Source organism: Phycodurus eques, chromosome 22 (genome assembly GCF_024500275.1).
Source record: "Phycodurus eques isolate BA_2022a chromosome 22, UOR_Pequ_1.1, whole genome shotgun sequence".
NCBI classification, from domain to species: Eukaryota; Metazoa; Chordata; class Actinopteri; order Syngnathiformes; family Syngnathidae; genus Phycodurus; species Phycodurus eques.
Genome location: NC_084546.1, coordinates 4,674,934 through 4,702,358, shown reverse-complemented (window position 1 = coordinate 4,702,358; position 27,425 = coordinate 4,674,934). Strand labels below are relative to the sequence as shown.

The 27,425-nt window shown below is 43.9% G+C and overlaps 4 protein-coding genes across 7 annotated transcripts; 3 read left to right on the top strand and 1 right to left on the bottom strand.

The window, feature by feature from the left end:
* Positions 1–1,304: 1,304 nt before the first annotated feature.
* Positions 1,305–5,668, bottom strand: lmod2b (leiomodin 2 (cardiac) b). The gene is made up of 6 exons (XM_061667467.1): positions 5,220–5,668; positions 4,336–4,746; positions 3,302–3,562; positions 3,016–3,225; positions 2,508–2,948; positions 1,305–1,560 (listed from the first exon to the last, which is right to left on the bottom strand). The coding sequence occupies exons 1-6, from the start codon at positions 5,493–5,495 to the stop codon at positions 1,534–1,536; spliced, it is 1,626 nt and encodes a 541-aa protein (XP_061523451.1). The 5' UTR covers positions 5,496–5,668; the 3' UTR covers positions 1,305–1,533.
* A 2,234-nt stretch (positions 5,669–7,902) lies between these two features.
* LOC133397423 (uncharacterized) lies at positions 7,903–13,209 on the top strand. The gene is made up of 7 exons (XM_061668297.1): positions 7,903–8,024; positions 8,427–8,534; positions 8,607–8,663; positions 8,746–8,904; positions 8,973–9,132; positions 9,878–9,978; positions 10,740–13,209. Exons 1-7 carry the CDS (start codon positions 8,013–8,015, stop codon positions 10,857–10,859), a joined length of 717 nt encoding a protein of 238 aa, XP_061524281.1. The 5' UTR covers positions 7,903–8,012; the 3' UTR covers positions 10,860–13,209.
* A 636-nt stretch (positions 13,210–13,845) lies between these two features.
* On the top strand, positions 13,846–19,772 carry si:dkey-14d8.1 (zinc finger protein 35). The gene is made up of 7 exons (XM_061668295.1): positions 13,846–14,049; positions 14,784–14,992; positions 15,264–15,356; positions 15,427–15,516; positions 15,711–15,821; positions 16,038–16,161; positions 16,757–19,772. Exons 1-7 carry the CDS (start codon positions 14,025–14,027, stop codon positions 18,406–18,408), a joined length of 2,304 nt encoding a protein of 767 aa, XP_061524279.1. The 5' UTR covers positions 13,846–14,024; the 3' UTR covers positions 18,409–19,772.
* Positions 19,773–20,770: 998 nt separating this feature from the next.
* On the top strand, positions 20,771–27,230 carry ints13 (integrator complex subunit 13). 4 transcript variants are annotated; one of them, XM_061667599.1, is made up of 18 exons: positions 20,771–21,148; positions 21,255–21,505; positions 21,582–21,656; positions 22,112–22,314; positions 22,414–22,494; positions 22,615–22,705; positions 22,779–22,907; positions 23,201–23,224; positions 24,269–24,353; positions 24,430–24,522; positions 24,612–24,701; positions 25,181–25,359; positions 25,429–25,593; positions 25,668–25,822; positions 26,261–26,491; positions 26,565–26,695; positions 26,804–26,936; positions 27,021–27,230. In XM_061667599.1, exons 2-18 carry the CDS (start codon positions 21,281–21,283, stop codon positions 27,055–27,057), a joined length of 2,127 nt encoding a protein of 708 aa, XP_061523583.1. In that variant the 5' UTR covers positions 20,771–21,148; positions 21,255–21,280; the 3' UTR covers positions 27,058–27,230. The 4 variants fall into 4 exon arrangements, with proteins under 4 accessions (XP_061523583.1, XP_061523582.1, XP_061523581.1 ...); XM_061667598.1 differs by having other exon boundaries at positions 20,771–21,174; XM_061667597.1 differs by having other exon boundaries at positions 20,771–21,505.
* Positions 27,231–27,425: the final 195 nt, after the last annotated feature.

The following is a 27,425-nucleotide window of genomic DNA, read 5'->3' as shown; positions in this document are numbered from 1 at the left end:
AGGGGTGAAATTCAATACAGTATACGATTATTAGCGTAGATAAATATTTTTTGTTATGACAAATGTACAATTACCTTGGCTGAATAATATGGAATGCGCAGCTAATTTAGTTTAATTCTATGCAACCTCTTGTACATTGTGTCCTCCAATAAACGGATCTCATGACATATTTTGGTGTTTACTGGCCTGTTTACAATCAGATGGTGCATGTTTTTTTATATTGTGAAGCATAGTTTACGATCAATCCACAACACAGTATTAAAAGAATTCATTGTTCTTGTTTATGGACCAGCCATTATTTACGCAAGTGTGTCAATAACAACAGCATCAATTCTATTTGCCATTTTATTTTTAGCTAAATGCCCATGTATCACATCTCAGCTGTGGACCTTCTGACCGGGATTAGACCAAGGTATGTCACTTTCCGCTCGCTCTGTGTACCCATCGTGACATGCATGCACGCGGTCTAAAACCACATTTGAAATCTGCATGAGTAAGGAATGCAAAGGTTTAAATTCAGTTTCGCAGCTTCAGAGAGATGTACTATCCTCATCCAGCTATTGCACCGCTAACTGTTACATTGTATCTTGGGGGACTGGTTTTATATTACTGTGCACAGCACAAACGTGTCTCTGAATTTTACATGAGGGGTCACTGACCACATTTAAAAGCAGGAAGTCTCCACATTTTACAGCAGATCTCACTGAAAGGGTTCCCCTTATTGGCACTTGGACGGATTGTTATGACAAAGTGCTCCACTTCCTGCGAGTAAGTTTTATTCTTAGGAACACTTAGGCCGTGCAATGCATGCACGCTGAGGGGAGGGATATCGAGTACATGTGTTGTCACAAGTCCTAAAAGTATCAAATAAAACATGCAGATTGCTGTCAAGTGAGTGGGCGCCAAAGTAAATAGTATTTTACACGTCTCGCACAGGTTTTAAGGCACTTAACACCTACTAAACACATACTCTTCATGCATCTGTTGACCGGGCCTCATCCAACCAAGTAGCAGCTTCATAAAATGATACAAACAAAGCATTTCCTGTTCATTGCAAACGAAACATTGCTCATGATAATATCCCCTTTTATGTCAATGACGAGGGTGTCTAATTGTTATTATCAGCTGTCACTCATCATGCATGATGAACGTCCCAACCGGAGCTATAGACAGTAACCCCAGTGGGCAAAATGAATGGTTCATTTGCATCTCAGTAAACTGACTCACGACTATTAAAAATTCTAGATGAAAAATGGAAACTGGATAGGATTCTTGGTAGTAGTTAAGAAAGACAAGCAAAACAATTTGTATTTAGAAATGAACACTTCATTCAATCAAACAAGAGCACATCATATTTACAAGTTGACAAGAAAAAAAATATCAATAAACAAACTTAAGTTTTTAAAAATAAAATAAAGTTACAAAATAGATCACTTGTAGCAGGGCCCCAAAAAAAATCCCACTTTTTTTAAACCACTGTTGCTATTCCTGTGTCAAAGCCAGTTACCATGGCAACTTCTTCTTTCTTCTATATTATCGTAGGTGTAACGGGAGTTCAACCTGTAAGAAAAAAAATCAATATTTCTGAAGCAAAGATTTGCACTTCAGCGTCAACTGACAGTGTTTGTGTTGTTGCTACGTCTGCCTTTATCAAACCTCTGCTGAACACTTGGCTATGAATAGCAGCAATAAGTGGCAGGAATTTCGCAGCTGGGGGCAGAGCTGACTTTTTTCCACTGTGACAAGCCGCGAGATAACAACACACTCGCCTCATTTTAAAAGAGATGCAAGTTTTTAGCGGAGACCATCGATTCGACTTAAGATGCATTCGGGATTCCGTCTACCCGTCTTTGGTGAAAATGTAACTTTTTCGTGAATCAATGTGTGTACGTACTCAAGTGACGGTTTTGAGTTCAACTGAACAATGTGAATCTTGGTATTGTTGGTTAATATGAAGCAGCAAACGTCAACATAAACAAAGAATTACACGTTTTGTATTTAACCAAACTACGTTTCTCTATCTTACGAACGTCAAAAAACTTAATGCTCACACACAATACAAAATGCCATAAACGAGCTAACGAAACAGGCATCAATGTCGCAGTAATTATGATACAATTATAAACCAATTTATATTCAAACACAAGCAAGAACAAAACATGCAGACAGAAGATACAACAATACTCACATGCATCTATTCTTTATCCTCTGCGAACATCGACTAATATTATTGGAGCTTAATTGTGACAGTGTTCGTCATCAAATCTGCGTGTAGTATGTCTGCATGCATTGTACTACCCCCTGGTGGCCAATGTTCACATACCAGAAGGAGCAGCAAAATGTCAACGGGCATTGAAGCATGAAACAAACCACGATGCACAAACCATTCATTAATGTTATTACTGGATGTTTGTATAAAGTACAATAGTTTTCTTACTAAAAAACGTATATATGTAACATAAATATGTGCAAGCTTGGCCTGATAGTATAATGAACGTTTCCCTCACCTTCCTCAGGCTGCGGATGCTGCTGTTCCGGATGGAGTCCATCAGCTGGTCGTGGGCCGACCTCATGGGGGTGGACGGCCTGCTGCCCTCCTCCCCCCGCCTCTCCGCCGCCACGGGCCTCAGCGCGTTCTTCAGCTCCTTCAGGATGCAGGTGGTCTCGTCCTTGGCCTTGCCCTTCTTGCCCTTCTTCCCTTTGGTCTTGGACTTCTTGCTGCTCGCCTCGTGGGATTTGATCACCTCCGCGATGGTCCGGGTGGGCTTCTTCTTCTCCTGACGAGAGGGAAGCAGTGGCAGAGGAGGGGGTGGTGGTGGTGGTGGTGGTGGTGGTGGGGGAGGCGGTGGTGGAGGTGCAGGAGGTGTCTGTTTCTTAGCCAGGTTGCTGCGCGGGACTTTAGGAGAGGACCAAGGAGAGGATCTAGGTGAGCTGCAGGGTGTTCCTCGCTAGAAAAAGAAACAGAGCCTCATGTTAGAAAGAACACAATACTAATGCTGTCGTCTGTGACGTTACCAGTGCAGTGGTCCGGGGGTTGGTGGCTCCTTCCGGCGCCCCCTGTTGCTGCTGTTGCCTCTGCTCCTGCAGTCGTTTCTGCCTCTGACGGTCCTGGTTCCTGGTGAGGATGCCCGTCATGCTCATCCTGGGACCAGGTAGGTTAAACTGGTAGCCCAGCTTGATCAAGGTGTGGTTTTCCCGAAGTATCTTCACCATCTCCATCTCTACCTAAAGCAGAGGAAGCCATGTTGTGGCAAAAAAAAAAAAAAGGACATTCAGAGTAGGAGCGAGGCTAGACACCAACCTGTCCTCCACAGATGTGCCTCTGGTTATGGAATCGGAGCTCGGTCAGGGTGTTGTTTCCTGGGAGGGCTTGAACCAGCGCCAGGACGCCCTTCCCGCTCACGTAGTTGGACTCGATGTTGAGGCTCACGATGGACGAGTTCTCCCGCAGCATCTTGGCGATGGCCAGAGCCACCGGGTCGTCCGCGTGGGTATTGGCGAGGCTGAAGACGCGCACGTGCGTGTTGGGCCTCAGAGCTTCCGCGAATCGGATAAGAGTCTCCTACGAAAGCAATATTTTGTGCTCTGAGTACTTCTTGGTTATCTTGCGTCATCCCTTGTGTTTTACCTGCTGTTTCGTCAACACGTTTTGCTGTTGGGTCTTAATAATAGTAATGATGAGAAAGCCCCAAAAAATGTAAAATTAGTTGTCAGATTAAAAAGAATAAGAAGAAACAAAGACATTTCAATACGGTATATGGTTATATGGTATTAAGATTTATTATGCTCAATAATGGTAACCACAGCGTGTTGCGGGAAACACGCTTTGTCTGAAAATTATTGATTATTCACTACAAACAACGTTCATCTATCTCTGCCAGCGACTTACAGTGACAGGGAAATAAATGAAATGCTGTTCCACGAGGTGGCAGAAGGTACAATTAACCTTTGGATCCACCAGTTGCCATTCATGCAACAGAATAATAGCGTTGTGTTCAACTAAACCAGATCTAGATTTCACACGAAGTGAATTTGACGAGTTTCTCAAGATAAGAGCTGTCGCTCGGCGGATTTCTTGTCTTCGGTTGTGAGCAAAAGTTTAATTTACGAATGCTAGATGGTGGCAGCAAACTCTAGCAAACAAAGAAAATTACACTTGTATTTAACAAAACCACATTGCCTTATGAAAGCCTGCGAGCTCAATGCTAACACTCATGCCAAAACGCCATAGACGTGCTAACAAAGCTAACATTGATGTATTCTAACTTATATTTAAACATAAATTGATCATTGTTTTGTTACCGTTGTTCGTCCTCTCTTGTCGCATTTTTGTACCTGTGAGATGTCGTCGATGTTGTTCAAGTTAACTTCCGTAAGCTCGGGGTCGTCGCTGAGCGATCGCTGCAGGGCCTCGTCCACGACGGTGGGGTTCCCGTTGGCGTTAGGGTCTGCAGGTTGAGGGGGAGGAGTCAGTCTGACAGGCTCCGCCCTCTGCGGCTTCAGCTGCTGGGGGACGTTGACAGGCGTCGGCGGCAATACGGGCTCCACGTGAGCTTTTTCCCCTTCGTCGTCGTCTTCTTCGTCCTCTTCTGTTACGACCTCCTCCTCCTCCTCTTCGCTTTCATCCTCTTCTTCATCCTCCTCTTCTTCCTCCTCTTTTTGCTGTTGTTGCTCTTTCTCGCTTCCGTCATCCTTTTCGTCCTCTGATTCGCTTTTTCTGTCTGTCACACCCTCGTCTTCTTCATCCTATGTCAACACATTTTAAACAGCCTGTTGCTTATACAAGGACATTTTGTCCCAAATTCACCAATCGCTTATTATCATTGGGGTGAGCTGGAGCCTATCCTAGCTGACTTTGGGAGAGATCTAGATCAAGATCCATCAATCTAACATGCATGTGTGTTTGGCAGGTCGAACAAAGCTGGCGTACCCGGAGAAAACCCACGCAAGTGAATAATGTATTTTATATTTCATACAGAACCGTGGTTCAAATGCACTAATTTGTATCAATAGTTCATAATCCTAATATTTTCGGAGTAGTTTTGGTGCAGGCTCTGACTCTTATCCCCAGGGGCCCTAGTTAGACATTCAAACACGCACAGGAAGGCCCGAGCACAGATTCAAACTCAGAACCTCAAAACTGTGAGGCAGACGTGCTCATGACATTCCCTCCGATTCAATTCTGAACGACAAATTTCATGTCATCTTTTGCTACTGACCGTTTTAGGGCTGGTTCCAGCGATTTCATTTTCGAGGATTTTCTGGGTCTCGGCTTCCCAATATTTCATGAGGGCCTCTCTGCTGAAGGTCCCGGTCGGGGTCTTGTCGGTCTGGTCCCTCTGTCGTAGCCCAATGGGCACGTTGGCGTCGGGGTCGATGTCCACCAGCTCCTTCTCCAGCTCGGCCAGCTCTTCGGGGCTGAGTGACGCCAGGAGCTCATCCTCGTCCACGTCTTCGTACTTGCTCAGCTCCCGGCGGTATCCGAAACAACTCATCGCCAAAGCGGGATTAGCATAGACCGCTCACATTAAAAAACACAGACTCTCTGGTAAAAACTGATCTTTGGAATTCTGAATCAAGTCACGATCGGTCTCCAGTCCAAACCAGATATCTGCGCGTTGGTGTCCTCGCCTCGTCTAATCTCCCGCAGCTGCCGCCCCGGCCTTAAGAGGGGTATGTAGCAAAAATGGCGGCCCCTATGATGCGCCGTCTTTTTTTGGGAGGCCGCCGCTCTAAAGGGAACAGAGCCACGAAAAGCATGTGAGCTCAGAGGCTGCGGCCTGTCATCGTTGCGGCGTGTCACCGATGCCTGAGTGGCTTTGTTCATAGCCAAGAACAGAAAACACAATAACAAACACAGATGGAGACATGGCATCACAAACCTCTCTTGGGTACATGGACATTGTTTATAGCCATCCCTATTGCAGCCACTAGGGGGTGTATATTTCCATGGTTTACGGGCTTTGCTATGCTATGCTTGGATGTATGCTTTCGCCATCTCCTTAATTCATTTCTTTGGCAATTCCGCCCGGAGACAGCATCTCAGCATAACTTCTAAGTGAATTGAAAATGTGATTTGAATGTATAATTCATTATACATGAATTATTAATATTGTTGTTTGTATTATGTAGTATTTGAAGGTGTGTATATATATATCTATATATATCTATATATATCTATATATATATATATATATATATATATATAGACATATATATATATATATATATATATATATATATATATCACCAAGTCCCGCCTACTTGACAAGCTCACAACAAGGGAATACTGAGAAACAACCAACCTTAACAAAAAAATGCAACTCATTGAATTAATAGGATGCAGGTGACAGAAAACTGGTCTGGAAGCCACACAAAGGGCAGATTGTACTGGATTAATTCAAATATAACAGGAAACGTGTTTGGCCACAAGGCAAATATGCGATTGAAATATTCAGTTGTCTTAAAAATTCTGCCTTTTGAAAGATAATAAGGCTCAGTTTTGATTGATTGGGAAGTATTTATTTAAATGTAAAGTATGTATGAGGGACCTTGCTGATACTTAAGGCTCATTTCGGCACAAAATTAAACAAATTTGCAAAGCAAAAATTTAACAAATTTGCAAAGCAGAATTCCCCATATTGCCAGTCAATAGCAATGGGACATGGGTTGGTTTCACCAAAAACACTGGTTTCTGACCAAAAAGTGGAGAAAAACAGCTTTTTGTGAAAAGAAACATCAAGCAGAACAGTGACTTTGACGTGAATATTTGTTTTTAGTTTTGTGACACCTCAAACTATGAAAAAAAAATAAAAACTTGACTGAGAAAGTGCTTTTGATAGCAAACTGATTTATTGTTATATACTATACATATATATACTGCTTTAATTCAATGTCGGTGACTTTATTTTTTACATGGCATTTGTCATTCACTCAACTGTCATCTTGTCTCACCATCGTGACACAGACTTTTGACTAATTACCGTGACACATACTCGATTTCGGCCGTACATATGCATACTCCGTTCGAGTGTAATGTGTCCAAACTTGTCTGACTCCCAGAGTGTTTGCATTTACCGACGTGACGAGCCAACATTCACTGCCTAATCTTTATCTTCTACTCAAAAGCTGTGCTGATCTCAAATCCAAAGCGATGCAACGCTGCCATCTACTGGGATCTGTGAGTCATTACAGTGGTTTACAAAGCTGAGTGTCACCGACAATGTGGGCGAGACACACCTACCCGTTGAAAAACGTACTTGACGAATATGCAGTAAACGGTTGGGTTAGACGTTTAGTGAACATAAACATCCACGGCCGTTATGGATGCAATTTATCCGGAAAGAAAAAATTTTGTGAACACATTTTTAGCGTAGCTTTGTTATTAGTTTTATATGAGCTTAATTTAGGATCATTTTCGGACCTTTCTTTTGTGACCGCTATTGATTCAAGTGGAATGAGGGATGTCACAGCATCAGTCATTACGAAGCGACTGCATGTTGTCTGAAAATGAGCTTTTACGTATATAACATCATTTGTGGATGCTATATGTTAAGTAGATGCGCCTTGGTTGAATATCAAAGCCAAAAATTCCTTCGGCGGAAGAACAACCTGCATTCATTTACATTCAAAAGGAGCAGCTCTCGGGGATAACCCTCTCATATTCCGAATGGAATACACCCATCCGCGTTTCGAGCCGAAGCGCCCACGCGCCAGTGACAAGCCGGTTGATCCGTGGGAGAAGTCTCAGACGTGGTCAGCGTGTGACACGGTGACTCAGCCCGTAGGCGGCCTCTCCAGTCCTTCAAAAAGCCTCTGCCGGTCTGCGTGGAGGCAGGCAGACGGCTGGCCCATCCTCAAGTTTCACTGCTTGGACCTTGCACACACACACACGCACACGCACACGCACACACACACACACACACATACGGGCTCACATTTATCTCCAGCTTCGGATTATAAAGACCGACTTTCATGCAGCGGATTTGGGCAGCCTTGCATTTGTGCTCCATATGAGGGAGAAAGTAAGTCTGGTTGTTTTATTTTTGTGTTTTGACTCATTTGTCAGACAGTATATTGTGTATGTAATGTATGGGCTGTCATCTGAGTACGTGTGTGGACAATGGCATTCTGTGTTTAAAAGGATATCTCTTGTAGCAGTAAAAAGGTGGATTTTATTATTTTTTTTCGCATGTGTGTTAAGTGAACGCTGACATTTGTTTTCACTCATGATGTTGACAAAGGCAGATGAGCTTGTGCTAAGCCTGCCGTGAGACAATATTGACTTTCAGTGTTATATGCTATTGCATTTTCATTCACTCATCGTGCCAGGCCACAACATGAGAGGTACAACTCAGTGACAGTGTCAGAAAATGAGCATTATTATATGATTAGACTGCGTCCCTAATATTAGGACTTCTTTGCAGATCTTCAAGGCACCTTGTGTCCTCCTGAGTCTGTTCACAAGTTTGAATCTGTGCTGTGGACAATTTGGAACCCCAATAACTGATGATGTGAGCAAGCTGTCGCTTCTGGTGAGCTTTTTAAAACGTACATTTTCCACACGTGATTGTTCGTTTTAATTAGATCGATGCCACTCCTTTTAGAAGCACAACATCCCTTCCGATTATGAGATTCCGCTTCATTACATTCCCAAAGAAGTGGTATGTATGTGACAAATATTGCCTTAGACCTTAAACGTAAAGAAAATATCTTCTTATTCTCGGTCAATGGTGTATTTCTTAGGCTGGTGCGTGCTGGGTGGTGTTGAACGTCTATCCTTTGGAGCAAAGTCTTCGCAACCTGGCCAACATGTTTGGCGCCGACTCCTCCAACAAGGAAAATATCCTGGTCTTCATCGCCATGCTGAAGAGCTTGCGCTTCACGTTTGACCACCAGGAACTGGTAAGTCGACATGGCTGTCCTCTATTCAGTCTTTGCGTACGGGAAATTATTTGGACGTCGTCACGCAGGAAACCGCGATGCAAGTCTTCCAGTGTCACTACCAGGAGGGGAGCTTGAAGAACGAGCTGTATTTCAACTACATCGAGGATATCCTCCACGTTGCAGGTCAAGAGACATCCAAATTCTCCTGCAAGCCACCATCGTGTCTCAGTACAGCAAATGCACCAGGTGAACATGCATGTTTATAATAGATGCTTCCAATATTTGCATTAAGTGGGGAGCAGAAGTGACCGTGGGGCAGTTTTTTGCTTTTTTGTACCAATATCCAGCCACGTTTATCCTTATTACGGTCACGGGTGAGCAGGAGCCTATCTGAGCTGACTTTGGGAAAAGTGCATTGCACTAATTGCCACCCAATCACAGGCCATAATAGACAATCTCACACTCAAACATGGACAATTTTCAGTCACATCAAGTTTATTCATATAGCCCTTAATGGCAAAAGAGTCTCAAAGGGCTTGACAAGCCCACAGTTCACAAAAATCAACGGGAGGGAGAGAGGTGGCAATAAAACAGGCCAAAATCCAGATGTCAAGGGGCGAGGTAGGGCAAGGAATCTAATGTGTGGTTTTTTTTTGGGGGGGGGGGGGGGGGGGGGGGGGGGCATGTGTGAGGATGCCAGAGTAGCCGGAGAAAACCCACGCAAGCACAGGGAGAATTTCTTGCCAATATGTGTTTTATAGTTAATACAGAACTGTGATTCAAACTCACTAATGTGTATCAATAAAGTTAATCTGCTAAAATTGGATTCCAGTAATTTGAAAATGACATACATTATCACTTTACAATCACTGCTGTTTTTAGTATGGATAATAGGTTGACGCTTGAATATAACTCAAGATCAGGGGATTTGGACAGTCTGTGATCAGATTTCGTAGTTGGAATATATTCCGATAACATGTCCTTCCCGCAGGGGATCACAAGGAAGGTCGTGATTACATATGGTGGAAAAGAACGCCGTTGCTGCTGGTGTTCATTCCTGTAACGGCTTGCGTCGCTCTCATCATATGGCGGGTGAGTGGATGAAATTTATAACGCTCGGTTCTGTTGTATTTCCTCACATGAGCGCTATGTCACCGCCTCACGGCAAGACATGTACGATTTCAGGCAGTTATTTTTACTCTGTCGTCTTTCTTGTGTTTATGAGAACATATTAACATTATGCAAACAATATAATCGCCTTGCAAACAGTTGTTTAAAAGTGTCCAAACTGAAACAGGACTAGTTTATGTTTTTTGGCATAGTTAGTATATCGTGGTGTCGTCGACACGTCTCCCACCGCACAATTCAGTACTTCAGCCTTATGTTTTGCCTAAAGCCATTTTAGAATTTGTCTATTGAAGAGGATGACATTTTTTTTTCTGTTGGCTATTGAATTTATAGCACAAATTAATGTAATAAACTCAAACTGGAGCTCATGTCAATTATTACGACCAATACATCTTGTTAGCTGAATATATAAAATAATAGAAAATGAATCCAAGCCAGACTCTTATTCTAATAATGTGTTTAAACTGTAGTACTACCAAAAATAATAAATACACATGAATAATACAAAATATATCTATATATTTTGGGGGGGAAAAAATCCCATTACATGAAATCTCCAAGGGCCACTCCAATAAATAATGATGTTCTCCTGTCTTAGTGAGCACTTCCTGAAAGGAAATCCCTGTTAACAAGTGCTCATAAAATATTCAGCAGTGTTTTATGGCTCCCTATTAGCTCACCTAATGGCGTCCGCTTGGTGATTAACTAATCGTCATTTTCTTCAGGTCACATCTACGAGACATTTAGCAGAGCACGCTGCTGAGGATATAGAAATGGCACCTTGTGACACCGTTCCCAGCGTGACTGTCTCCATCCCGCTTCAAAGGGCCCATGAAAGCAGATGAAGAATAAAGACCAAGGGGGGAAGGATCTGTACGGGACGGGCTCAGATGGCTCGTTCTGCCGAGATGTGGCACGTCAGTCAAATTGACACCACCTCCTGCGACGGCGAGCGTGTGGTTACCCTGACGCAGAACTCTCTTGGGCCACATATTATACAAATCGTATATGGACTTAAGGAACTGGAAAGAACCACTTCATCATTCCATGCTTTCCGATTTCTACTATCCAAGTGGTGTTAATGCAGCAAAGCAGACGTAAAGCAACCAGGATGTTGCTGGTGTTCCAACTGACTTACTGGTGTTCCTCTGACATTAAAGGCAATGTAAAAATGGAGGCCGGAGCATCACGTATGGATTCCTGCAATGCTACAAGGTGTAAAATGTCCTACCACTGGACTCTGGAGCATTGGAAAAGCGGGTGCATGGGGAAGGCCGATTGTGTTCTTTGCTCACAAAGCACAGTGAAAGCATGCTTGGATGGAGTTTCTGTGGAAGGAGACCAATCATCAAACACCTCGGGAATGGATGACCTGCGGTTTTAGAATCAGGCGTCTTCTAGGCAGACATGGGGACTCAAGTCATCGCAACATGGACTTAAGTTGACTTGACTATTTTGGTGACTTGTAACTTAACGTGACAAAAACTAAAAGACTCAAGACTCGACTAGAGGTGTGAAGAGCTGTTGTACACACATTCACGTGAGATAAATTGGCCAATCATATCACTGTCCGACCTTACTGGTCTTCTCTCTTTACGAACACCAGATACTGCAGGTAAGACTGCAAAGGTGACTTGACTCAAGACTCGTCTTGACTTGAGGTAACCTGTGATCTGATTTGACTTTCCAAAGGCAAAATGACTTGGGACTAACGGGTTGAGCCGATGAATCCCCAAGTTCAACCTCTACCTTGGACCCGCTCGAGATATCAGTGACATCATCGATGAATCGACTTCGACTCGACTTTCAACACATTAAACAGGCGTCCCACTATTTTTTTTAACATATATTGTGTAATATTACAGTATAGCCATTGGAGTTTAATTACGCATGTCTTGGTGTTTCTTTGAATGCCTTCTCAGCATATAAACACATAGAAAGTGATGCGTTGGAGCCACTTGTGCACTTGTTGACATTGCGATGATCGGTCACAGATGGTAAAGCTGCCGGTCGCAAACAACACTGCGCCTGCGGTTCAACAAGGGTCCCACTTTGTGTATCAAAGCTCGGAGCAGATGGCAAAGATAGCCGCGGCTAGACCGGCTGTGAATCCCTCCATTGTGTCCCCCTTCCACCCGTGATCTATCACTTCTTCTTCTTCTTCCTCTTCTACGCCACAGCAAAAAAGCGCTGGACTTTCTAATGCCTCATTCACTGAGTCAATCCTGTTTCGGTCATGAGAACATGACTGTGTGGAGAGAGTGTCTCGCACACTCACACACAGACAGAGGGAAGACAGGAGCGTCGACGATGTACAGACGGACGGACGGACGGACGGGCGGATGAGCTCAATGAGGAGCATAAGAGGGACGCTTGTTCTCGGCCCACAAAAGACGTGGCCGTAGGCTGGGGGAAATGCCACTTACCAACACGACTGATGTCGGCCCAGTGCGATGAATAAACGCGCTAGGAATCTCTGCCGACCGCACAAAACTGCGAACGGTGATTAATATTGCGATAACAGTTTTTCAGTATTCCAATGATTGCGTTCCAAGGAACCCCTTCATTAAAATATACACGAGTGCAAACAGCTAAAACAGATTTAAAAAGTTAACAATTTTGGGGCTTTTTGGGTGAAATTTCATGATGAACTTAAAATGCAACCTTTAACGGTGAACTTAATTTAACCTGATCTACACTTTTGAATGCACAACTGTTTAACGTTTCAGTTTCATCCTAGAATTTCACCTCAAAAGCCCAATATCCCTACTTTTGGTGAGTAGTGTACAATCCAGTGTGTGTTTTCCTTGAAATTAGTATTCAAAAGCGTTGTAATGTTTACGGACCCTTCCAGGGAAAGTATTTTTGTAAATGTGAGTCATTCTACAACAAAACGCATTGAGCACATTTGTTCATCCTACACGTTTTTGTCTGAAGACTAACACTTCTATACTGTTTTTGCCAGTTTTTACCAGCTTTAGAGACATGTATAATCATAACTTGTTAAGTATACTCAAAAGTGTGAAATGATATCCTGTGTTTGGCCCTACTCTTTTTTGGCTACAATTACAAATCTACAACCTGTTTAGAGGTGTTTCTAATATTCTGGTTGCCTTATCTAGCCACAATGTAAAAATGAAACTACAGTACAATTAGAAACAGCTCAGTATGACGCAGTGCAGTTTTGCACCACTGCGCCCCACTTGAATGAAACATGTATTTAAATGTATTTTTTATTATTATTAAAGTTTCAATCCAAAAAATTTGTTTGTGTTGGATTCTTTGACTTTGTCACATATTTTGTTGTGACGTTTATACGGCGTGTTAACTCTGTATTTAATGCAAGAACAACGACGTGTATGATGATCGTCTTGAGAGGGTTCTGTTTTGTGGTGTTTTGCAAATTTCAAAGGGGAAGAGAGCACAACCAAACAGTCATTGAATGCGTTCTTGTTTGAATAGTAATTGAAAAGATGGTGTTCCTAATAGGACAAAAGGAGGAGTGAAGCAATTGATCGTCGCAATGCTACTTTATTACATTCTGTAAGAGAATTTTTAGCTACACGGTTAAATAACCATTGAAAGGTAAGATTTTTTTTTTTTTTTTTTTTACATCTAACAAGTCTTTAAACGCTTTGTTAAATTAATTTCCTTGGCGTTATGATTTTCCCGTCTTGAAATAGAATATAATAAACGTATTTTTGACAAGTTTACTCTGTACCGTCATTAACTCTCCGGTTTCCGAGGTAGCCAAACGCAACATTCAGTTTCAACTATGCGATGCTTTTATTTTATTCAGTCATTTCCGCCGGAAACACCTCAGCTTTTGTTTTGGAAAGCTACTAGCCACGGTCGCCATTATTCTTCCTGGCTTGACGTTCGAGCAAAACATTTATTTACAAATTTATTTTATTTTTATCATATATTTTTAAGCAAAGAGCACGCTTTCAGCCTTTTATGTAACTCGTTTGTACCCACGTAAGTTTGCAACGTTGCCCGGCGGCCACAGAATGGAGAGGCGGTCCGAGGGCGCTGGTAAGTTGCTAAGCTAACGTTGGCAAGCTAACAGCTGCCGCCATGAACAGTTGAATAAAATGCGTTTTTTTCCCCCAATATGTCGCTGTACATAAGCTAAATATTGACAGCTAAGGATGACCGTATATGTTACACACACTCTTAAATTTGGCCTGCATGGCGAAGTAAAATAGCACATGAGACCCTGCACGCGCTTTATAAAAAATTAAACAGGAGTTGCCCGGATGTTCCGATCGCCCACTGCATGTTGGGTTTTGCTGCTTCCCTTAATGTCGTAAACGCAATCAAGCACTTTATTTGATCAGTTGTTTCTAATGAAAACTCACATGCATTTGGGCGCCCGTTCCGTTCACGTAGCACGGTTCGGCTCATTTGCAGTTGATGTACAACGATTGCTGTTTACTCTTCCGGTTTTAGGTGCACAATACCGAGCGTTTGCGCACATTGTTATCTTCATTGGCATGGTACAATTATTTGCATTTTCAAGTTTTAATTCTGGGGCGAGTTGAAGTAACCCCCCCAGAGCAATGCCACCGTGTGCGGACGCACATACTGCACATGCCAGAAACCGCTACTGTATATGTGCCCTGCAATTGATTGGCGACCAGTCCAGGGTGTACTCCACTTCTCGCACAAAGTCTCGCCTCACGTGACCCTAACTCAGACAAACACAATAGTACATCGATGGGTGGCTAGTTTTACAGGCCGCTAACTGCTTGTTGTGGCCCGCCTAGGCGGTGGAGGGGCTCTCCCCCTGGCCTCCCTCCGACTGATGGCCTCCCCGCTGCAGCTGACGTACTCCTACATGTGGCAGGTGATCCGCCAGAGGAACGTCAGTCAGTACAAGAAGGTGGAGGAGTTTGTCACCATGGTGACACAGACTGTTCCGGAGCTCATGAGTTTCAAGCAGACGGCCCAGCTCGTCTTGGGTTTGAGGGCAAGGGTAAGAGGGTATCTTCACTATACACATGTCCACGAATCCAACTACTATACAGTACAGTGATACCTTCACCTACAAGTTTAATTTGTTCCATAACTCAATTATCTTGTATAGCACATTAATTCCCCCCATTGAAATGAATTAAAATGCCATTTTGGCTCACAACACAAAGCTAAAAAAGCTACTGCTGTTAACTTGAAAAAATTGGTTGGGGATGTTGAGGGACTTGTAAGTCAAGGTACTATTTTACTTGTCTACTTATTTCTTCTTTTAGATCATTTTGGATTTACTCCAGAGGGAGGGTCAACCAGACTCCCGCACTATTCAAACACTAATAAATAAACTGAAGATCACTACACATCCAGGGGTAAGAATGTGAACACTCTCTTTCTAAAACATAAACAGTGTTAAACATTGAATCATTTCTGACACGAAAGGATGCGGAAGTGGAGAAATGTCAAACCAACTTCATGGTGCTGGTCCAGAATCTGCTGAAAAGCGCCACAGAGAGGAAGCACTTCTTTAAGGTACGCTCTGACTTCATGGAACAATACATTGTTGGGCTCCGGTCCAAGTTGTCATGGATACAGTGGATTCATGGGGCCTGTATAATAAGAATAACAAAAGATGTATCCATGGTAACTGTGGCATTGGTCAGCTTTCCCAGATTTTGGAGGTCTCCACTGTCATCGAAGCTCACGCATTGGGTTTTATTCCACAGGAAGTGTTCCCAGTTCAGTATGGCACAAAGTTTGACACGGCGCTGCAGACTCTGACCGCCGGTCTGGTGTGCAAGTTGGAGCAACTGCTTCCTGTTCCCAATCTCTCACAGGTACGCACTCCACCAAAAATACCCGAAGAAAACAAACCCAAGCACAGGGAGAACATGCTAACTCCACATTTGAGCCCAGGACCTCTCGTACTCTGAGGCTCTGTTAACCACTATTCAACTGCGCTGCCTCTGCCTAATCACACCAAAATGGATCAAATCTGGTCATTCGCAGCTGAGGGTCTGCAACACTGTCTGAGTCATCTTTTTCCACCTCAGCTCAGTGCCATGATCTCCTCAGAGCCCACTAATCTGGACGCATGTGGGGGCTTCATCCCCGAAGGCAGCGACCTCAAAACTCTCCTCCTGTACCAGCAGTCCAAGGGCCTCCTGTCTGGTAAAGGTATGAACGAGCTTGCTTTTATAGCAGATTATCTGACCTAACACGAAATGGTGCCATTACAGTAAAACCCTGCAGATCTGTGTTCTTCACCTAATCACGCTTTTTTTATTGTTTGCTCTTTCTGTAATGCCATAAGTTGCCAAATTCCAAAATAAAAGTTACCAAATTCCTTGGTAAAAAAAAAAAAATAGTAATTGGTATCAAGGAAGTATGTTGAAGTTATACATCACAACTGACAGACTAACAGACAACTCTCTACTCTCATTTGCTGACTCCCACATCATTCACCAGATCAGGCCTGACCTTTTAAGCCATACACACTCAAAGCCACAGATATTACAGTGTAGCACTTGAGGATGGCAACTCCAAGTTGCAAAATAATTTTTTTACTGATTAAACGATGGGGTAATTGGTAGAATAATTGATTCAGTCAATAATCAATAGCTGCATCCCTAGTTTAAGATTATCAATATAGGCAATTATAACACATTTTGAGGCAGTTGTGTTTTTGCAGTATTTGTGGGTTTTACTGTGGTGAATCCTCTTACATCTGTTTTCATTGAGGAGCCTAACCAAAACTTCTCCATGTGTCCAGCAACCATCTCGTCTTCAGTGGGCGAGTGTGTGCTCTCGTCGCTAGCCTTCCGACCCAAACCTGTCGAGCCGCCTCCGCCGCCTCCTCCTCCCCCTCCTCCTCCTCCTCCTCCCCCTCCCCCCCCACAGCCCGTGGTCAGCCCCCCGATCGCAAGCCCGCTCGCTGACCACGACGACTTAGGTGACATGTCAGACCAGTCGGATGACATGGCGGTCCTTGTCACCGCCTCTCAAGTCGACACCGCAGCCAGTAGCGGAGCCGCAAAGGGTCTCCCACAAACAGCGGTTTCTGAGGCGAATCTGGGGCTGGAGGCGGAGCAAAGAAAAGGAGACGACGAGGCCGTGACGGTAGACAAGTTGGAACAACCACGAACACCCTTGAAATCCATCCCCTTCAAGGTCGTGACGGTGCCCATGAAAACGGCGTCGCCGCATTCCACCGTGACAAAAGATGGCCAAAAGGTCCAAACGCAGCGAGTCACCCTGCACCAGTGGGTGTCGCAGATAGCCACCAACACCATCTCCCTCCCGGCCTTGCCGCCGCTCCCCCTTGACAGGCTTAGCGATGACGACTACTCCAGGCCGAGCATCCGGAGAAAGAAGCAAATCAGGCCCCCCGCCGACCGGTTCAACTGCAGCATGTGCGACAAAAGCTTCCCTTACCAGTCCAAGCTCATGGACCACGAGCGCATCCACACGGGCGAGAAGCCCTTCGCATGCACGTCGTGCAACAAAAGCTTCCGCACGCAGGCATTCCTCAACAACCACCTGAAGACGCACAGCACGGCACGGCCGTACGCCTGCGGCCAGTGCGGCAAGTGCTTCGCCAAGCTGCAGAGCCTCACCAAGCACATGCTGGCCCACAGCGGCCAGAAGCCCTTCTACTGTGACATCTGCAACAAGGGCTTCACGCAGTCCACCTACTTCAAGAGGCACATGGAGTGCCACACCAGCCAGATGACGTTCCCGTGCAAGCACTGCAACAAGAGCTTCCCGACCTCCTTCAAGCTGAGTAACCACGAGCGCTGGCACACCCGAGACCGCCCGCACATGTGCGAGCGCTGCGGCAAGCGCTTCCTGGTGCCCAGCCTGCTGAAGCGACACATGGGCTACCACATTGGCGACCGCCAGTACCTCTGCTCCCAGTGCGGTAAGACTTTCGTTTACCTCTCAGACCTGAAACGACACCAGCAGGACCACATCCCCAAAGCCAAGATCCCGTGCCCCGTGTGCCAAAAGAAGTTCTCCAGCAAGTACTGCCTGAGGGTGCACCTGCGTATCCACACTCGGGAGAGGCCGTACCGCTGCTCCATATGCGAGAAGAGCTTCACGCAAGTGGGGAACTTGAAGGTCCACATCCGGCTGCACACCAACGAGCGGCCCTTCAGCTGCGAAGTGTGCGGCAAGACGTACAAGCTGGCGTCGCACCTCAACGTCCACAAACGGACTCACTCGTGCAAGAAGCCGTGGATGTGCGACACGTGCGGGAAGGGCTTTACCGTGCCGGGCCTGCTGAAGAACCACGAGCAGGTGCACCTGCGCGAGGCCAACCCGGACTTAGCTGCCAAGCGCAGGAACAGGGGCAAGCAGAAGAAAAACTCCCTCAAGAGGAAGTTTGACGAGGAGGAGGAGGAAGGCATCGACGAATACTGATGGAATATAGTGGTGCCTTGAGATACGATTGACTGCGCCATTTTTTTTGCCTTGACTTACAAGCGTGAGATACAAGTGCTGTCTGGTGGCAGTGCCTCAACTCACTTCACAACAAGCAGCAATTTGGCAGCTAAAATGAGTGAACAATTCTTCAAAAGAGGCTTCAAGATGTTTATTGCCACTCCCCGTTGAAGTTTAGTGTCACACTAAAAAAGAATTGCACCTTGCGTATTTAAAAAAAAAAAAAAAAAAACACCTTAGCCCTTCCGTCCGCTAGATTAATGCTAACTCTAAAAAAAAGCATCTATGTTGCAGTGCTTTAACCGTTTACGTAATGAATTGAACACAATATAACAGGACTCAGTCTTTATCCTGTGCATAGAACTATTATTGCCGTACTGATAACCTGAGAGAGGAGAGAGATGTCGCAATTAATGCTGCAACTAAAAATAATTTTAACACGAGTAATCAACCTGCTTTCATGGAGGACTACAGAAATTTGAGAATATTTATTACTGAGGGGCTGAAATTCCGAGAATTTAGACAATTTAAAGCTAAACAAGGTCTCCAGACGATTCATCAGTTATCAAAATAGTCGATTAATTTGATAATTGATTAGTTGGCAATAACTTGTTGCTCAATAAACAGGATATTTGTTTCTGTCTTTTATAAAGTACACTGATATGGAGTGCTATTTTTCTGTTGAAATCTACAATACAGCAATTTTTGTTGTTTTTGGGGGAAGACTGGAACGACATTTCCATTCGTTTCAATGGGAAAAGATTTGAAATCGAGAGTAGTCAGTGAAAGAATTCCACTTGTATCTCAAGGCACAACTGTTATTTTCAAAGGCTCTTGAAAAAGCATCCAACGGTGAACACAAGACTTTAATCTGTAATCAGGCTTTTGTTTTACATTTTGCTTCTACTATCAACTATGACTTATCTTAGCTAGCTTTGTAACATTTTATTTTGCTTTGCTCATAAGTAGCTTTCTTCTGTAGCAAGTGTGTGTGTGTGTGTGTGTGTGTGTGTGTGTGTGTGTGTGTCTGTGTGTATGCAATCAATGAACTGAAAGGCAAGCATGGCATTAATCCTTTTCATTTGTGTAAAAAAAAAAAAAAAAAGTGACAATGTATTATTTTCCTCAGTAGTATTCAAGTGCATGTGACTTGACTGTGACATTTGTAGTATTCTGACATTTGCATTGGGCTACGCTCTGCTTTTGATTTGGAGTGCATTAATGGATTACGAGTGGAACGTTCAGTGTCATAGTATTAAGATTTTTCTTTTTCTTTTTTTATATGCAAATATGATGATGAAGTTATAGCTGGACACCTCAGAACAATAAAAGTGATAAGAGTACATTAGTGCCTTTATTTCACATACTCATTTATATTCAGTGAAGACGTCCACCATTAATCTTCCTTACTGGACCTGAGGCAGTCACCCTCTTAACACTTAAAATGTTTTGTCCTAATGACTTTTTAATTTTCAGCCCTTTATTTCCCACCCCTCTTTGACTCCATTGTGACTTTTTGTCTCCCATTCATGTTTAATTGAGCTCCTCCCGTACATCTGCTACTCACTATTAAAACCAGCCTTTGCAAAGATGATCATGAGGTCTGACTTTAAAAACATTTTTAGTAGTGGGTGCATTAAGATCAGACTCGCTTAATGAGAATCTGTCTTTGCAATGTATGGTTTGAATTAATGATTAGTTTGATGTTTAATAAGCTACCATGTGGGCCATTTTGTCTGACTTTAACAACATTTTTTGTAGAGTGCGCATTAAGATCAGACTCACTTAATGAGAATCTGTCTTTGCAATGCATGGTTTGAATTAATGCTTAGTTTGATGTGTAATAACCTACCATGTGGGCCATTTTTTTTTAAAGCAAGTGGACAGTCAAGAGGTGAGTCACTTCCTTTCCTTCCCCAGGAGGCCTTCCTCGACCATTATGGCCAGCCAGCAGCAGTACGAGGCCCCATAGTACATACATTAGTACGTAATTGAATCATCAGACTTCACTGTCTGTTGCCTGGGAGACGGTGACATCTGACATGTAAGACAACAATGCAGCTCATGTAAAACAGATGGTCTGGGCCCACTGAGTTTTTTAAATGTTCAGAAAAGATTCACTCCTCAAAAATAAGCGAATTTTAAAATTACACTCAAAAGGACAAATAAGTAGACAAGTAAATAAATTTTTTTTAAATTATTATCTACATATTATTTATGCGTCAGATATTGTACCTACTTTTTAATATATTCTTTTTTTGCGGGAGATATTCTGTCTTCCGTTAGGAACTTCTGAAGCCGGAACCGTTTATCCTTTTCGGGGGAGATAGTTTGTGGCGGACCACCGCTGGCCATATTTCCGCTAATAACAACCCTAGCTAGCTGACCCAATGATTGTTTTGTGCTAGCAACTGTGCTTCGGTGCACTTTGGAAACCATCATGGAGGACTGTGATGAAAATAACATTTAATTTACTGATAAGTATTCAATAATCTCTGGGAATAAAAGAGAAACAGAACAAAAATAACCCAAAAATCCTCCGATCGGCCAGCGTACTGCGATAGCCACTTGCTTTGCTCCTTTAGCATGTAGCCTGCTTATGAATTGTGGTCGGCTGTCATTAACATCTTTCGAATAATTAGTGTGTTCCCAATAGGTTTACAGACAAGTAAATGTAAACTCTGGTGTAATCATGTTTCAAGCGATAATTTCCTGACCGGTAAGCTTTGAAAAGATTTTCGTCGCGTGAGTAATGTATAATACATAATTATTAATGTGTCTCATTAGATATACTTAATTTGATGTTTTCCCCACCATCCTTGCAGTTTAGCATTCACCACAGGCCTACAAGATGAAGATGTTCTCAGTGGCTCACAAGACTGTCTTTGTGGTGGATCACTGTCCCTACATGGCTGAGTCCAGTCGCCAGCAGGTGGAGTGTGATGTGCTGACCAAGAGCCGAGGCCAAGGAGTCATCCCTTTGGCCCCAGTGTCCAAATCCCTGTGGACGTGCGCCGTGGAGTGCTCTATGGAGTACTGCCGCATCCTCTATGACATTTATCCACTGGACAAACTGGTTAGTGAGTTTGTTCTGGTTCCTTACGGCAATGGGAGGCCAGATGCTTTCATTTAAAATCTATATTTCTTTACAGATTAATTACATTGTGAGTGACTCAGAGTTCCACCTCTTGAATAGCTGGAAACGTGATTGCCAAAGCACTCATGAGGTTAGTTACGTCCCTTTTATTTTAGAAAAATCTCATGGGAAAACACCACAAAAAGTATTGCATCTGAAACAATGATCATCTCAAAACGCCACAGACAGGCTAAGGAATACCATCGCTGTAGCTTTGTTATAACCATATAAGCAATTGATATAACACAAATGGTGGAGCAACACATGGAAACAGACAATACACAGGAATCACAGGCATGTATTCTGTGTTCTTTGTGAAATAAGAACATTACTGCAGCTAACTATGTCTGTCCAGATGGAGCAGTACAATGTACATTGACTTGAAGCAAAAAATGTGGCAAAAACGATTTAATTCTTCACATGTTTATCTCTCACATCAAAGCACAGTGTTTGGGAATCACTGCATTAAACGCAAGCCTGCTATTTTGTACAAATTCAAATGTGGACTATATGTAGTTCCATTTCCTTTGTTTCCTTGTCCGACAGCTCATGTCATCTCTGGCCGCGGTGGGGCCGCCCAACCCGCGCGAAGACCCCGAATGCTGCAGCATCCTGCACGGGCTGGTGGCGGCGGTGGAGTCGCTGTGCAAGATCACTGAACTGCAGCACGAGAAGCGCATCGCCCTGATGGACACGGCCGAGAGGGTCGCCAACAGGGGTCGTATTATCTGTCTAACGAATGCTAAGAGGTAGACATGACAGTGATAGAAAGTTCATCATTATTATCGTCAACCAAAAAAGGAAAAGTACTATATACGTTACATATCGTAATTTGTTGAATTTTGCAGTGACACTCACGTGCGCATGTTAGAAGACTGCATTCAGGAGACCATCTTGGAGCAAAACAAGCTAGCAGCAGGATCAGACAGGTCAGTTTGTTTCTTTTTATAGCTGTTGTCGGTCTCTTTTTTTACATCACAAAAACCTGGAATTTGAACTTCTTTACATACATACATATTTAATATAAAGTACATTATTGGCTCTTTCAGGCTGATGGGCATCCAGCAGTGTGACCTGGTCCTCATTCACATTTACCCCCAGGGGGACGACACGCTGGTGTCGGACCGGCCCAAGAAAGAGGTGGATGCTTCAAAGTTGTCTTTTTTTATATTTATATCACGGCATTTATTTCTTGAATTTCTCCTTCTCTCAGGTGTCGCCTCTGCTGACCAGCGAGGTCCACAGCGTCCGCGCAGGAAGGCACTTGGCCACCAAGCTCAACATTCTGGTGCAGCAGCACTTCGACTTGGCCTCCACCACCATCACTAACATCCCCATGAAGGTAAGCGCCCTTGAACCCCCGGCGTCCATACTCACATACACATTCAAATATGCCTTTGCTTTGTAAACATGTTCTCACAAGCCGCATGCATTGCACCACTCACGTCTGCTTTGAGTTCTCACTCTTTTTGCTTGCCCGCTCTCTACTCGCGAGCCCCTCCTCACCTCCAACGACTAACTTCACGCTCTTTTTTATTTATTATTCCCCCCCCCCCCTGTTTTGTACATCTCACCTGCATGTCGATGCGACTGAACCCTGCTGCTGGTTTCATGCTGTATTTTCTGTTTTGATAGCCCACATTAAATGTTTGCGAACAGGTTAGTACTTGATTCTCACACACACACGCACGTGCGGAGGAAGGGGCAGAGTCCGAGTCATGTGTCGTCTCTTTTTGTTGTGTGTGTGGTTGTGTGTGTGTATGACCTGCGAGACGTTTAAGAACAGACAACTCTGGTCTCACTGACTTTATTGTTTTGTTTTTAATACAGTGGTACCTTAAGTTATGAGTTGAATTCATTCCGTGATAAGCTTGTAACGCAATTTACTTGTACAGTGAACCTTGGGTTACAGATTTAATTTGTTCCGTGACCCGGTTCCCAAACCGAAATGTTCTCAAACTGAGGTATTGTTTCCCATTGAAGTGAATTGAAACTCAGTGAATCCATTCCAACCGCAGAGCGATGTTATTCATTCATTCATCTTCCGTTACAGTTATCCTCACCAGGGTCGCGGGTGTGCTGGAGCCTATCCCAGCTATCTCCGTGCGACAGGCGGGGCTTTCCCTATAGAGCAATTTTAAAATTGATGTCAGACCTGTTAATTGTGAGAATCTTCAGTGGCCCATTCATTCTCAATGGGAGTTATTTGGGGAGTTTCTAAAAAATAATCAAAAAAAATTGTTCCAATCTGAGTACGGCCGAGACACCTTTTTTGATACCACATTTGTTCAAATGTTAAACAATGTGGGCTGCACCACTGTAGTTGCTAAAAAGGAAATTATCTATTCAAACTGTTGTTTTTTTTGTAGCAAATAAATTGTGTGATCATTGAAATCACTGCCACCAGTGTTGTCTCTTCTTCACCCTTAAATCTGTTCAGTGTCTGTGTGTTCCTCCTTCACTCTTCCACTTACAGTCCCAACCAATCCCCCACTGTGTTATCCTGATAACATCACTTCAGTGTTGAAACACACCTTTAGCTCTTAGCATATAGCTTACCCTCCCCTTCCACCCCAGAGTGTAAAAGAAATCCACCTCGCATAACCAGAACATGAAATCAGCAGTGTGTGAGAATTTGTATTTTGTTATTAGACGGGATACTAACGTGTTGTATTTGTTTGTGTTTCTTCTGCGGACGGACAGGAAGAGCAGCACGCCAACACGTCGGCCAATTACGACGTGGAGCTCCTGCATCACAAGGACGCCCACATGGAGTTCTTTAAAAGTGGTGAGTAAAATGAAACAGGTCATAACTGTTAAGAAGACAAACTATTCATTCTGTCACTTTTTTTTTTGCGGCACAGGAGACTTGCATATGGCCGGCACCAGCACGCGGGAAAATGGACTCAAAGAAACGGTCACATTGAAATGGTGCACGCCGCGGACCATCTCCATAGGTGCGTTCAAGTCAAGTGGGAGATGGAATTGTTTTGAAAATGTGTAATGACTCTATGACTTTTTTTTTTTTTTTTTAAACCGCATTCAGAACTGCATTATTGCACGGGAGCTTATCGCATCTCCCCCACTGACGTCAACAGTCGTCCTTCGTCATGTCTGACCAACTTTCTCCTCAATGGTAAGCCGCAGAGTCCAAAACGTGCCTTGGCTCAATAACAGTTTGCAAACACCGTCTTAGACAGACGGGCGATGTAAATTGCGACTGAGTTTTGCCTAAGGCAGTGATTCTCAAAGTGTGGTTGTACTCTAGTGGTACATAAGTATCTCTAGTATCTGTAGTGGTACATAAAAGACTCACTGCCTAAGGACAGTTCATTTGTATTCAACTTTTTAACAGTACAATAAATTTTCTTGCTGCCAATTTGGCCAATTTTATTTTTTTATAAATCAATACTATTGGTCACTCCGAACAAACTATTAACGAAACAAACTGGTTTTTTTTTTGGTTTTTTTTGTTATATACTTTAAAATTGTAGTTTTGCAGGTGCAGTGACAATTTGCATATAATCTTGAACATTCATTTTTAAACAAAAATTTGTTGGTAAACGTTCACGTGCAATACGTTTGCATTTAATAATTTGTTGTTGTTCGCTCCAGGTCGATCGGTGCTCCTGGAGCAGCCGAGGAAGTCGGGGTCAAAGGTCATCAGCCACATGCTCAGCTGCCACGGAGGAGAGATCTTCCTGCACGTGCTCAATAACAACCGTTCCATGCTGGAGGACCCGCCCTCCATCAGTGAGGGCTGTGGCGGCCGAGTGACAGACTATCGCATCACCGTGCGTTTATTACAAAAACACAGCCCAAAGATCTCCTGTTTTTTTTCTGATTCCTTTCGTCTCTTTCAGGACTTTGGCGAGTTCATGAAGGAAAACCGCCTGACTCCCGTTTCCGAGGCCTCCCATCATCCGGCGGCGAAGCTGCCAGCGGAGCGGGCCAAAGCTCAGCTTGAACGCCACACGCGTTACTGGCCCATGATCATTTCCCAGACCACCATTTTCAACATGCAGGCAGTGAGCACATAATCCCTCGCCTTTCTCACAATAATCAATCGGGCATCCTTTGGCATGTGTTCCCATCTGCTAAGGTGGTTCCTCTGGCTAACCTGATCGTGAAAGAGGCTCTGACTGAGGAGGACGTTCTCACCTGCCAGAAGACAGTCTACAACCTGGTGGACATGGAGAGGAAAAACGACCCGCTTCCTATCTCCACTGTGGGTTCCAGAGGCAAAGGCCCCAAGAGGTCGGTTTGTGTACAACTTCCTGTGTATCGTTTTTGTTTTTTTTCAAACACTACTCACAAAAAGTTAGGGATCAAGACGCATAGATTGAGATGTTGAAATGTTTTGCTTACACGGCCGACAGGCAGGGCAAGCCGAAAGATACTATAAACTAAACCGCACAGACCACAGGAGGGAGCGGTATGGCCAAACAGCTCACTGAGGGTGACACATTGAAACAACTCCCCCCCCAAACAGAAGTCTAACGAGTATGAATCATTTTGTGACAAGCAAACTTGTGCCCCAGTGGTTGCATTTGACGAGGCAATTCATCAATTGTGTTGTTTGAAGATGAGTGGTGGCGAGCACTCACCCACCAACTACACAGCTGCACTATAACCTTTACAAGTGAACTTGTTTGAGTAGTGTTGATCAACCTGAATGAGATTTGTTCCCCGCAGAGACGAGCAGTACCGTATAATGTGGAACGAGCTGGAGACTTTAGTGAAAACCCACGCCGGGGCCACCGACAGGCACCAGAGGGTCCTGGAATGCATCGTCGCCTGCCGCAGTAAACCTCCCGAGGAAGAGGAGAGGAAGAAGCGAGGAAGGAAGAGGGAGGACAGGGAAGAACGGGCAGAGAAAAACGTGGCCAAGGATGTCGAGGACAAAAGCTGGAAGGACTCAGAAAGGTGACTCACTTTCACATGTGTGTGTGTGCAAACTGGACAGTTTATCAGGTAACTGTCACTTCTTTGTTTTTAGGGTGAAAAGTGTGCCGGATAAAGAGGATCAGGAGTCGGAAGTCATCAAGGATTCACCGGACTCACCAGAGCCCCTCATCAAGAAACCCCGCCTGGCCACTGACGAGGTTGAAGCACCAGAGGGCCCAAAAGGTAATTGAATCAGGGTGCTTGTGTTTTCTTTCCCAACCTTGAGTGAGCCATTTTAGATGTATTTTTATTGGAAGTGTCATCTAAACTTGATGCCTTGTGTCGCCACAGGCCCCGTCTCGCTCCTCTCTCTGTGGACCAATCGGATCACTGCCAAGTCCAGGAAGCGCCGGGAGTTAATAGGCAGAGCGCGCTCAGTCAACAGCAAGTTCGAGCTGTACCAGCACCTCAAAGATGAAAACGGGTGAGTTGGGAATCGACTCCCAAAGATAAAATCAACTCACATATGCTCGGATGTTGCATTAATGGACATTTTCTCTGTTTACAGAATGGACATTCATGAAAATGGCAAGGCGTCCAGATGATACTTTTCCAACCAGCAGCGGTGCCTCTGTATGTTTTAAATTTGGCTGTCAGTCACGCCCTAAAAGCACGACTTGCCAGTGAAATGAAAGGAAGAATTTAATTTTTTTTTAACCATTTTTGTAAATATGCCATTCTTGAATTGTATATTGCAATAAAAGCACACAAAAGAGAACGCTGGAATACATTAAGATGATGCTCACTTTTTATTACACACCCTACATGTAGCTCATTAACAATCAGTTGACAGAAAAACAGTCTCACGATGTTATCTGGCTTAACTAACTCACAAAACTAAGTTTTGATGTTTTGACGTATTAGAGAGTGAATATACGGCGTGAAATTGTACGCAAACATATATGGCAGTAGT

Bases quoted from the DNA above. Each gene is read 5' to 3' on its own strand.
- lmod2b (XM_061667467.1), bottom strand. From the start codon at position 5,495: ATGAGTTGTTTCGGATACCGCCGGGAGCTGAGCAAGTACGAAGACGTG. The intron at 3,563-4,335 runs GTACAAAAATGC...TTGCTTTCGTAG, and splicing joins ACATCGACGACATCTCACAG to GAGACTCTTATCCGATTCGC. The intron at 2,949-3,015 runs GTAACGTCACAG...TTCTTTTTCTAG, and splicing joins ACCCCCGGACCACTGCACTG to CGAGGAACACCCTGCAGCTC.
- LOC133397423 (XM_061668297.1), top strand. The intron at 8,535-8,606 runs GTGAGCTTTTTA...CACTCCTTTTAG, and splicing joins TGAGCAAGCTGTCGCTTCTG to AAGCACAACATCCCTTCCGA. The intron at 8,664-8,745 runs GTATGTATGTGA...TGTATTTCTTAG, and splicing joins ATTACATTCCCAAAGAAGTG to GCTGGTGCGTGCTGGGTGGT.
- si:dkey-14d8.1 (XM_061668295.1), top strand. From the start codon at position 14,025: ATGGAGAGGCGGTCCGAGGGCGCTG. The intron at 14,050-14,783 runs GTAAGTTGCTAA...TGGCCCGCCTAG, and splicing joins GAGGCGGTCCGAGGGCGCTG to GCGGTGGAGGGGCTCTCCCC. The intron at 15,517-15,710 runs GTACGCTCTGAC...TTTATTCCACAG, and splicing joins AGAGGAAGCACTTCTTTAAG to GAAGTGTTCCCAGTTCAGTA.
- ints13 (XM_061667599.1), top strand. From the start codon at position 21,281: ATGAAGATGTTCTCAGTGGCTCACAAGACTGTCTTTGTGGTGGATCAC. The intron at 24,523-24,611 runs GTGCGTTCAAGT...AACCGCATTCAG, and splicing joins GCCGCGGACCATCTCCATAG to AACTGCATTATTGCACGGGA. The intron at 25,594-25,667 runs GTGAGCACATAA...CCATCTGCTAAG, and splicing joins CCATTTTCAACATGCAGGCA to GTGGTTCCTCTGGCTAACCT.